This window comes from Protopterus annectens, chromosome 10.part0 (genome assembly GCF_019279795.1).
Source record: "Protopterus annectens isolate FY-2018-M chromosome 10.part0, PAN1.0, whole genome shotgun sequence".
NCBI classification, from domain to species: Eukaryota; Metazoa; Chordata; order Ceratodontiformes; family Protopteridae; genus Protopterus; species Protopterus annectens.
The window spans coordinates 1,671,194,032-1,671,206,838 of record NC_056744.1 but is presented as its reverse complement, the minus strand read 5'-3'; the positions used below and the strand labels follow the sequence as shown (position 1 = coordinate 1,671,206,838).

Genomic DNA, 12,807 nt, shown 5'->3' with positions numbered 1-12,807 from the left:
AGGTTTCGATGCTTTTGTCTTGATTATTTCATCTTCGATGTTGTGGGCTTTCAGTGTTTTCAGGTAGATCCATATAGATTTATACATTTATACATATGTATTGATTTCAGAAAAAAAGAAATATGGTTAACTAAAAGTGTTTTTTTTTTTTTTTTTTGTGATATATCAAGGTTGAGTACCATTAAGAAGTTGAGTGATCTGTAATCATGAAGCAAAAGGTTTTTTAGCTTGCCAGATCCTGTCGCTAATTTTTATTGTAATATATGGATTAAGATGGAATCCAACTAAAAAGATGAGTGATTTATAATCATAATGCAAAATGTTTCAGTTGTCAGATCCAGTGGTTCAGTTGGTATCATTATGTTTATTCTTAGACTTGAATAAAGTGAGGTTTGATGAAATAATGATGTTTAATATGCTGTTAAAGAAGTATAAACGATTTAGGGATAATGTAAAGCAGTAAAGAGAAACGTGTGAGGAAAATTGTATATCAGAATATTAGAAAGCACCCTGTTTTAGAAATTAGTATACAGAATGCATTATGTGATAAGAAAGTCACGGTTTAAAAGTATTAACACCAAGTTTTATTAGATTGATTCATGGTATATAAATGACTAAAGAAATGATGCATAGTTTGTGTAATCATTGGTGCATTATAGATGAAGCTATAGAGCATGTATTTTGTTACTGTAAAAGAGGCAATTTTGAAAAGGTGGCAGATATATTTAAAAATGAACATTTGGATGTGGATTTGGACAAAATATTATACGGGTTGTATGATGCACAGAACAAAGAAGATATTGAGAAAACAGATGACATTTTGTTTGGCATGTTATAATGTACATTGAAAGAAAAACTGAAGCAATTCTGAATTGAATGAAAAGAGAAGGATGATAAGCAGATAGCTTTGGTTATGGCAAAATAGTGGTGCGGTAAGTTAAGTCTCTAAATGTATGCGATCATGGAAATGTATGAAATTGGTAAATGTATCAATATATAACTAAATAATTTTTCTGACAAATATGATGTGATATTTAACATCCACTCAGACTGAAATCAGGTTAAGTAGATGGGATGTTGATTTATTATCTCATCCCAAGTTGGGTCCTCAGGAATGCAGTCCTACCCTGAACTCCCAGCTGCTGTGCAGTGTCGGTGCTTGGACATAAACCCAAGTGTGTGGAACAAACTGATGACCTTCTCATCTGCTCATTTCCAAAGCCATATTCTGGGTGCATTAGTAAAGCCTCTTTATATTCAGATCTCTTTTATATGTTCTTTGGATTGCAGATTGCATACTTTGTATTGCAACTGTTTTCTGCATCTTGTCTTCATATTACATCACTGAACTTATGATATGACCTCTCGTCTTTGTTTCATCCTCATGGTTTTCCTTGATTGCTGTGTTTTGTAGAGTGAAACTGCAAACATATTTTGTAGGAAAGGGCTGATGTCTCTTCAGTTAGCTAGCTTCCCCAGTGTGTGAATTTTCTTTTTCACTCTGATTTTAGGTGGTTATTTTTCTGCCTGTTTCATTTTACATCCTAAATTAAATCATCCCTAATGATCATTGCAGGGGTACAGACATTTTTGTCCAATTTGTACTATAAGGTCTGGTACTGCTACCGCACCAAAATTTAGTTTGAGATGTTCACTGTCACTCTTAACTGGCATTTGTTAGCAGTGATTCATGTGACTCACTGCAACAAGCCTCTGTACAACATCAAGGTAGCCAGTCTCACAGAGGTCCATTCACAACACACACACACGCACACACACACACACACACACACACACACACACCACCCACATGCTGCTAATTGCTCTGATTTTGATGCCTTAAAAAAGCAGCCTAAACCATTCAGAATAAGTAGCCCACAATCCAGTCCAAAGGGAAGCCATCTGGGCTGGGCTGTTGGCTGCTCTGGTTTATGTGCATTTAATAGCAGCCAAAACCATTCACAGGCAGCAGCCCATAATCCTGTCCAAAAGGAAGTCAGCTGGGTGAGCTGTTGGATGCTGTTGTTCTTATATCATTTGGCAAATGTGGCATAATCCAGTCACACCAAACAGGCTGCAATCCAGTCAAAAAGGGAGGCCACCCATCCACAGCATACTGTCAGCACATGACAGTGTATAACCAGCCATGAGTACCCACCTACCATCATCCTGATGGTCTGCTGTCTGCTGCATCACCTTAGAAAAACATTAAACCAGCGATCATTACATGGATCAAAGTCTTTTAACGCCTGTGTGATATCAACATCGATCTCATCATGTATGTACACCAATGTCATCCCACTTACCATACATCAGACACAGTGTTTCATAGTCAAGCCTTAATGCATCTTAGAGCACTGATTGACCGCTCTGCAGAGGAAACACTCACTGGCATGGTGGCCAGTAAGTTAATGTACTCTTTATATTTGGCTAAAATGCTGGGGTCAACTGCTATAGGTTGAAATGATGGTAATTGGCAGCTTGTCTCGTGGAACTGCTCTCCATCTGGCCACCCATCGGTTAAGCCATCGGTTAAGCCATCGGTTAAGCTCATTTTTGAAACTGGGCAGACTGGACATGTCAGTCCTGTATGCATTGTAAAATTCCATAGCTTTCTCATCATCTTCTAAAGCATGCAGCATGGATGGCATCAGATGGCATCATACACTGTGCAATGAAACGTGGGTGGCATTCTATAAGTTGGTCTTGTATTTCACCCATGACATGATCCAGGAATGGAATGAACATGTTTCTTCGATGGTACATTTGTGGGTCAGCAGCACCAATGTTACTTCTTTCAGTCTGCCTTCCACAGATCTTTGGAACACTTTCTTCTGCCATGACTCTGGCTGCCAGCTGTTTGACTTCTTCGTACAACTCTGAAAAAGAATTGTTGCCATTTAATTTCATTGCTTGAAGACTGTCAGTGACAACGTTTACTTCTTTACAAGCCTGAAACAAGTCAGTCTGTTCTGGCTGCAGGTACAGATGAAGTGGCTTAATTAGGGTCTATATTATATTCTCAAAAGCCGACAATATCGAATCTGACATTGTTGGCACGAAAATATCGAACACTCAGAATCTCGAGCGTGTAAACGGAAATCTCCGTAAGGGGAGATTTCCATTTACTGCAATGTAATGCGGTCTCGGAGTTGGTATATTTAAGTAGCGGGGGGTGTTGGGGGTGCAGCCCCCATGTGGGGGTGCAGGGGGCACAGCCCCCCTTCTTAAACCCGTTAGGGTACTTTTTTCTTGTGTTTTTAGATGCTCGAGATTCTGTGCATTTGATATTCTCGTACCGACAATGTCAGATTCGACATTGTCGGCTTTTGAGAAAATAATATAGACCCCTTAATTATATCAAGCACAGACTCCATTGTAACCAGAGCTGCAATGAAATCGAATTCTGTCTTTGTTGTACTCAGCAATACTCTCTAAACTGGTGACGAGGATAACATATTTATTCTTGAAGCTGTGCAGGCAATCAGCCTGACTCATCCTCCAGGTGCTGCCAGGTGCCTGAAGTGAGGTACCTCTGTCTTTATTTTCATTCTCACATAGGAGCTGTGTGAATTCCTTAAGGTAGGCTAATGACTCATTATGATGTTTACCATATGAGTTTAGCATTGCATTTATTTTCCTACAGGTGTCGAGTATTTGCCATATCACGCATTGCACATGAATGAACTATGGCAGTGTTGAGCTTGTGCAATTTACAGGCAGTGTACACAGCTTCTGGAGACAGGGCTCTAACTCTTGCCTGCACACCATTAAAATGTCCAGACGTGTTGCTTCCTCTGTCATAGCCTTGTCCTTGCAATAGCTGCTTGTCCACACCCCAGGCTGTGAGTCTCTTTTAGAAAGAGGTCCGCTAAGGCTTTTACTGTGGTGTCATGCTCTTCCATAAATTCAGTGAGGTCTTCATGGATTTCTACACTTCTGTCACTTCTATGAATATCCTGTAGAGCCAGAGCCTCCTTATGGGAGATGTCAGTTGTTCCATCAGCAGTTAAACTGAAGAACTTTGCCTCTTTAACTCTACTTAAAATTCTTCTCTGGATGTGTAGCCCAATAAGATTAATAATTTCATGCTTAATTTGTGCCATGTACAGAGCATTTCGCAGATGCTCCTGTAAATGGTTGTCGAGTACAGAGTCCACTTCTGCTGTGCAGTCAAGCAATGCTTTAAAGTTCCCTGTACAAGTCAGTTTTTCAGTTTTCCATGGAGTGGCAAATTCTGTTTTCCATAGAGAAGAATTATCTGCACGGTACATCTCATGGCAACAGAAACAGAAAGTACTGTTGTGCAAGTAAAACTTGCCATAACAGCAGATGCTTGAAGTAGCCTTAGTTATATTGGTTATATCCTGCCAAGGACATAATAGCCAGCCAGCTTCCAAAGATTCAGGGTACCTTCCGAACACCCAAATAGAAAATATTGGAATGCTGAATGCATGCTCGATCTGATATGACTAAAAAATAGGTTTGGGCACAAAGCCCTTCAAAGCTTTTTTGGAGGCCGAGCGCCGAAAGGACAAAACTACACAAAAAATAAATGTCCTCACCATAGCATAAAAACACACCAAAAAGCAAGGGGGATGGAGGGAGGGAGTAACTACTGCAACAGTGATCATTCGAACATCTACTGTTACGGAAAGTTTTACTTACACAGTTGTACTGTGTTAATCCTGTTGATCACTGCTGCAGTAGTCTTAGCTGTATGAGTATATTACCTTACATTAACTACATGTGGGAGGTGGAAGGAGAAGAGTCCAGGAGGAGTTCCTGGAGAATGGTCCTAGTATAGTTTGATCTGGACCTAGAGGAGGAGCCAAGCTCATAGTACTTTGTAATTGTATGTACAAAGGACCAAGTAGCAGCTTCTAGAATACTTCTGCAATGCAACCCTTTCCAGGCAGTCATAGATGAAGTCAAGGTCCTGGTACAGTGGACATTGACCCTGTCTGGAATAGTCTTGTTATGATAAGTATAACAAAAGGTAATAGCCATAGACAACCATTTGGAAATAGTCTGTTTTGATACAGATTGTCGCTTCTTCCAACCTTCTCAAGAAATAAAGAGTTGATCTAAATATCTGAAAGATTTAGTTCTGCCAAGATGGTGCCTTGTCTTTGGGCATCCAAGGTATGGCGTATCCTTTCTCTCTCATTTTTAGGTTCTGGAAAGAAAACAGGGCGATGGATAGTTTGGCTTAAAATAAACCCATATATCACTTTAGGCATAAAAGAAGGATTAGTTCACAATGAAACTCTATCCCTATGGAAAATGAGATAGCCTTGCCTCACCATAAGAGCTCCCAACTCAGAAACTTTTTTTGCCAGCTCAGTTAGCAAAACTGTTTTCCATGTTAAGAGCCTGAAGTTTATAAGATTAGCTGGTTCAAATGTAACAAGTGTTTTCTTCTGTATCAAAAAATTATAATCCCAAGGAGGGGCCACCAGTTTTTATGGAGGCCTCCTAAGCAAAAACTCTTTCAAGAACATTTTGATATGAGACTGCATGAAAGAGGAGGATCTGTGGGAAGATGTGCTAAAATGGCTAATACATGAATCTTGGTAGAGGAATAAGAAAGGCCATAGGTTAGTAACTCACACAAATATCGTAGAATCAGAGCACAAAGAGCCCTGAATGGTTCATGTCTGTGTTACTGGCACCAAATACAAAACCTTTTCCATTTGCTAATATATGATTTTCTAGTTGTGGGCTTTCTTGCTTCCATTAGTACTGGCTGCTCGTCCTCAGTAAACAGGTGCCTAAAAGAATTTATAACTGTATCATCCAAAGCAGTCAATTGAAGATGACTGATGCCAGGGTGTATCAGACACCCCTTTTCTTGTGTGAGCAGATCCAGTCTATGAGGATGCTTGTGGTAATTGCCCTTTGCTTTTTCCAAAACAAGGGAGAACTATGGTTGCCTGGGCCAGAAGGGAGGCACCACAATGATCTTGGGGGATTCTTTCTGAATCTTCAGAGTTACCATGGACATTACTGGAAAGGGGAGAAAAGCATACAGCAGCATTCCTGCCCAAGGGAAAGAAAAGGTGTCTGTCTTCCAGGCTTTCTTGTATGGAGTCCTAGAACAGAATCTTACCAGCTCATTTTCTAGACAGGAGGTGAAGAGGAACTCCCCACAGATGGAGCAAATCTTGGAAGACACCCTGATCTAATTTCCAATAATGAGGGTCTGCCTTTGTGCTGCTCAGCTTGTCTGCCACACAACCTATTGTCTTCATCAAAAGATTTTACTTCTGTCAAACCCAAGGACTGGGATTTGAAAAGATAAAGGATGATGATAATGGGACCAAAGAGATTTCATATATCACTGTATCTTTCTCATGTGGAGCCTTGCCAGGGGTATCATGAGAATCATAGTTGCCATGATGCCCAAACTCCTGAGGAATTTCCTTGCAGTGACTGAAATATGAGTGGAAAATCTTAGAAATAGATTGAGATAAAGATGTATTTTTCCTGTGGAAGAAAAGTTCGTTGAGCTGAGGTGACTAGTTGACAATCCAGGAACATAGTCATGTGTGAAGGAGTCAAAAAAGATTTTTGTTCTCTTGTAATCACCCAAGACTTTGCAAAGGTAAGCAGGTCATCTAAATATGAAAAAAATGTGGATATTCTGTTACCTACAATGAGTTACAACTGGAGCAAGACACTATGTGAACACTCTTGATTCAGTGAGGGTAAGGCAGAGAACTGATAATGTGATCCAGACACAGAAAACCTTAAGAAACATCTGAAGTCTGGATGAATAGGCATGTGATGATAAGCAACTTTTAAGTTTAGTGTTGCCAGGAAATATGAAAGAAGAAGAGGTTACAGGTTGTGAAGTGACATCATTTTGAATTTGGGCACTATCACAAACAGATGAGGAAATAATGACCAGAACTGATCTCCAAGAATTTTCTTTCTTTGTCATTAAGAACATACTTAAGTAAAATGTCTTCCCTACCTAAGAAGGAGAAACTGGTTCTATCACCCCTTGGGATGGCATATGATGAAGAACTGGCAGAAGCAAAAGAGTTTGATTTGGAGGATGAGGAATGACCCCCTGGAAAGAGGAATTTCCTCCCACTGTCATCTGTAACTTTGATGAATGATTTTCAGAACACTTTTGTCTGAAACTATCAGTTGCCAAAGAGAAAATGGAGATTCAGACTTTCTGGAATAAAAAGGAGCCAGGGTGGAAGGGAGTCACAAGGTTTGTGGAATAGTCATTAAGACTTAAATGATTGCTCTTGGTTTTGGGAAGTTTGAGACATCTTTTTGAAACACCCTTGCCATTTGTTCTTAAATGTAGGGTTGCCTGTATTTTGTTGAGACTTTTTGTTATTATTGGAATTAACTAAATGCTTAGCAGTAGTGGGCCCAACTGAAGTTATAGCTGCTGGGTCAGATTTGACAATGGTATATAAAAATGTAAAAGATTGAGGAACCTTATTCATCCTATCAGCCTTTTAGGGGCAGCTGGCTAACTGTCAGGAAAATTGCAGACAGTAACACACACATTTTGTAAAATAGACAGAATAGGAGAAATGAGTGTAGGTTCTGTAAAATTTTTTCTGTAATGACTCATCGTATTTTCTGAGGGACTGAGAAATCTCAGTGTTCTCCCACTGGAGACACTGGCACATTTGAGCAATGGACTCATAGAAAGTGACCCCCCCCCCCCCCCCCCCACAGGGACAATCAGCAACTGAGCTCTTCTCTGACTCTGAGTCTGAATCAGAGAGAGGAAAAAACGGCATCTGTCCCTGCACCTTCCTGTTCAGATTCAGTATCTTGAATCTCTTTAGGAAAAGAGGAATTCTCATTTTACCGGAAACTACTTTACAAGGAGGATCTATAGCCTGAATTAAACCCCGAGCCAGATACAGTGAACTACTCGTATCCAAAGAATATTGAGGAGGAGTAGATACATGCATGTTTTCTGTTACTTTTTTACAGGAAAAGTTGGGCCAGCATTGTTACTAACAGCAGCAGCTTCCCCAGGGATGGGCACAGCATCCTGACAAAACTGGGAAACCTTTCCTGTTCCCTCTCCCAGGACTGACAAGAGTGGCTATCCCTTGCCCACTGAGATCCTAAATCCCACAAGGATGTGGCTAACCCTCAGTCCATAGTGGCTGTATAGGTGCTACACTAGAGGAATCCAGGGGAAAAGATGAATGGTCTGAGATACTACACATGGCCACAGCAGATGCACCCACCTGCAGCTGAAGCCAATTGCTAGCCTGCTGTGGTGGCAAAGGCTGTTTGGTTAATTTTTTTATTTTTATGGCTGGAAGAAGCACCGACCATGGGACTGGTAGTCTGTTCCATGGTCAATGTGAAAATGGTACCTTTTTCCCAGGAAAGTCAAGCAACAATTACCAGTAAACACTGCCAGTCCACAAAAGGTACTTTATTACAGAGCGCCACAGTACAATATGCTTTAAAACATAATGCCAGCCCAGCAAAAGTAAAATAAACAAACATTCTCCACAGAAAAAAATATTTTCAGTTATTTTGCACCACTTTTAAACTGACTGAAAAAATGAGTGCTGCTTTTAAAAGTACAGTTTCAAGACAGTATGGTAAAACACAACACTCCTGGCTTTAAAATAACTTTTCTGAAGAGAAAAGTAATAAAATATAAACAAAAGTAAGAAAAGGGGCATTTTCCCCAAAGGGAACTTATCTAACAAAGGAAAGCACAAGCCAGCCGTGGATCCTCAGTGTCAGAGGAGTAGACTCTCTGGTGGCAGTAAAGCTCAGCTCAAGTCTTGTCTTTTAGTTAGCCTAACAGTTTGTGTACATGTAAGGTGCTCTGAAGTTTTGGAAGATGGCCAGCTGTTATATCCTTGGCAGGCTATAACTCATATAGCTAAGGCTACTGCGGCAGTGATCCATATGAGGAACATTGCAGAGTTTTAGAATCTGTGGCTCAATCCACTAGATATAGAAATCGATCACCTGTCAATAGGAGGACCTTACCCTTTGCCTAGTAATGTTTCTGAATAGGACTGCCCTGTAAAGGGGAACTGTGTATGCAGTTATTTTTATCAGTGTTTGTCACTTCTTTATTTTATTTGCATGAAAGAATCCATTTGCATTCTAAGGCTGTACCTTTACTGTCATTTGAATGTGATTAAGGGATTTGTTCATCCTGTACTTACAGTTAAATATACAACATTTGTCGGGTCTACTTCATATGATAGAAAGTTAATTTGATAGAAATTCATTTGACCAAGACCATAACACTGAAAGTTCAAAACACTGAAAACCCATTTGACTGAAACTCATAACACTAAAAAAATGAAATTAAGAGGATTATGCCCTTTTCTCCACTGTAGTGCGATCCTGGAGTTAGTATATATAGTTTGGGGGTGTGTGGGGTCACATTTTAAACCATACACATGGATACTTATAACTGCAATGAATAACTCTTTGCAGAAAACAATATTTACCTAAACTATGTGGGGACTACGCCACCTCCCCAATGTGGGCAGCTGTGCCCCCCACACCCCCTAAATATATATACTAACTCCAAGATCGCACTACAGTGGGGAAAAGGGCATATACCTTTTACTGTAATGTTTCAGTGTTATGAGTTTCAATCAAATGGGTTTTCAGTGTTTTGAACTTTCGGTATTATGGTCTCGGTCAAATGAATTTCTATCAAATGAACTTTCTATCATGTGAAGTAGACCCCATTTGTCATACCTGTGCCTGCATGAGTGGTTCTTAAAGCACACTGCAGTCTTTGTGTGTGTCCCACCCTCTTGATGGCAGGTGTAGTTGCCACCTTGGTGTTTTGCACCCTTTGTTTGTAAAGTTATCAAAGTACACTTGCAGCCAATGGTCTGGTTATGTGGCTTAATCGTGGTTTTTTTTGCTTGTTTGTTATTTTTTTTAACCATTGTTTTAATCCGTAGGACAAGATGAAAACATATTTAACAACCCTAGAATACAAAGTGGAAGATTTAAAAAATGTGCAAAACCATCAGGCAAAGGAAATCCTAAGTATACAAGTAAGTGAGGTGAATGATTAGTTATAAATATTCTTTTTTTTTTTTTTTTTTTAATCTTCCTTCAAAACAAGTTTATTGTTTTAACATATAAGAGAAATATCATAACAATTTTATACAAATAATTAAAATAGGTATTATTATAATATTCAACAAAACAACTAAAGTATTTACAAAGACATCCACTACAATCAGATCAATTAATTAAACTAAAATACTGTGCTATTGAAATTAGAATTTTTTTAACAAATTTTGTAAATTATCCCATACAATAAAATGTGATGTTTTTCTAGTTGTTCTCATTCTAATTGTGCTTATTTCCATATGACACATTATATTAGTTACAAATATTCTGAATGCAAAGAATTAATTAGACCTGTCTAAAGCATCTCTTGTGCCTTTGTGGTATGTCTCATGTTACTTTAAAATTATAAATTTAATGACGTATGTTGCACTGATTATCAATGAAAAGAGTTTACAAGAATCTTGTTGGCTGCATCATATTTTTTTATGACTGGATAGTGTTGAAACAAAGGGGACTGTTATAAACCGTTAACAATACGGGCTGGTATACTGTTGCTAAGTCTGACACATCTCAGAGGTAGTATTTAAGATGTATTTTTTATCACATTATTCATTTTGTGTGACAGTGGTTTATATGAGGCATTTCATAAATTAAATGTTTGAACCACATAAGCTGTTATGTATTATGGCACAAATATTTTGCCCGCAACCCTACCATGGTGTATTGTTATTGTATACTGGCACTGTTTTAAATATAAATGACTTATCTGTTTAAAAGTTTGTTATTATAATTTATACTTCATTTTGACTGCATTGCTGCATGTCTACAAGTCAACAGGATTATTAAATGATGCACTGCATCTGCACACTGAGAAATGCAGCAGTGCATAGTATGTAGTTTATGACACTTTAAGTGTGGCAGCAAGAAGTGAGGTTCATAGGTTCGTATTAGGCTATCTGCCCTAGAGCATTTATAAGCCTAGCCAGAGTGTGTGTGGCTTTCACCAATGCCCTTTTAGGGTTTAGTTTACTGTGCCTCTGTCTAGTAGTGACACAGAGATGACCCGATCTCCCATCCACTTGTCAAGATTTCTCTTGAATAGAGTTAGTGAGGTAGATTGGGATTCTGTTCCAGAGTGTAGGGAGCCTCTGGGTTATGAATCTGTCCATTTATCTCTGTGTTGAGGTTTAAGTCTCTTGCTCTCATGGCTCTGATGGATTTGGATTTTCTGAGGTGGAGCATGTCCATTAATAGCATATGACATATGTTTAAGACCCTTTATCCTCTTTGTGAGGAACTGATCTAGATGTGAAACCCCTCATGATAAGGGTGGGCATTATAGGTCTTCTTCCTAACCACTTTGTGTGAGTGTGTGTCAAATGAGAGGTTACTGTCAACTGGGTCCCCTAGGTCCTGATTACCTCTTCCCGATTTAATGGATTACCTATTGTGTCAAAGGCTTTTGCAAGGTCAAGGTAGGCTGTGAATGTCTGTAAGTCCCCAATGTCTTTGTTTATGAGTTCCATAATGATCCTCTCCATAGCTTTGCAGACCAGGCTCGTCAAGCTTATGGGGTGGTAATTTTGGGTCCTGTCCTATAGTAAGCTAAAGATTAACAGCCAGCCTTATGTGTGGGTTTAGTTCTCTTGAGTTCATGTAGCACACAGCCCCGGACACCGCCCAATCCCATTGATGCTGTGTTTCTCACCTGGGCATCTGAGATGTTAGGGAGGCTACACTCTGCTGGGATAGTTATTTCTCCTTTTTGCACTGAACCTGTCTGCCAGAATGTTGGCAATGTCAGTGGGTTCAGTGTATTTTGTGTCATTTTGGACTAACTCTGAGCATATCTGGGAGTTTCCACCCAGGTTTCTAACATAGCCTTTTGATTGTCTTTTGTGTCTTTAAGTTGGCCTTGGATGATTTTATAGTGATCGTAGTTTTTGCTAGTACTGATCAGAGATGCCTTATTTTGCTCTGTCATGTGTTGTAAAGTTTGTTTATGGCTGGGGTCCACCAGACCGCCTGCCTTTGGGGAATGGGTCTTGGTTTTATTTGGGATTGCATGATCCATGCATTCTGAAGGCATTTGCAAGGATACCACTTCAGTCTTAAGAAGTGTGAAGTTGGCTTTGAGAAGTTCTTCACTGTGGTCTTTTGCAGGGGTGGGGTGGGGTTTCCAGTGAGATTAATTTATGGTCTGATCTTACCAAAGAGGGATATACTTCGGTGTGGAGCATTTTGTCCCCATGTTTGTGATGATCAGGTCTAGTATATTGTCTCCTAACCTTTGAGCTAGGGTGTTGGGGCTTGAGTAATGTCCCCAGTCTATGTTTGGGTAGTTGAAGTCTCCCAATATGATGGTATTTGCAGAGACATTCATACTCTCCAGTGTCTTCAGGAAGGCTGTGTGGGGTTCCTGAGTTTGAGAGGGTGGTCTGTAGCATGCTACAAACTGTAAGGCAGTTTTGCCTATGGTTAGTTGCACCTGGATGGTCGTTTTGGGGCGGAAAGCATGATATGAGGTTAAACCTGTTAGTGCCGGGCTGCTCTCAGGAGCCTTGAACCAGGTTTCAGTCACTGCACAGACATCAATGTTCTCCATACTGAGGAGGCTTCGGGAGTGCATCTTGAGGTTAAGACTTCTGGCATTGAGCAGCATTACCCTAAGTTTTTTCCACTTGAGTTTACTAGGGAGGTAGGTTTGTTATTTGAGCCTTGCCTAAAATGGCACTATGGGAGCCT

General features: G+C 39.8%; 1 protein-coding gene across 1 annotated transcript in view; it reads left to right on the top strand.

The window, feature by feature from the left end:
* LOC122813884 (zinc finger protein 436-like) overlaps positions 1 to 12,807 on the top strand; it is a 201,498-nt gene that overhangs the window by 105,202 nt on the left and 83,489 nt on the right. The window contains exon 2 of the mRNA XM_044086424.1: positions 9,945 to 10,040. Coding sequence (XP_043942359.1) covers positions 9,945 to 10,040 — 96 coding nt within the window. The remainder of the gene's footprint in view (positions 1 to 9,944; positions 10,041 to 12,807) is intronic.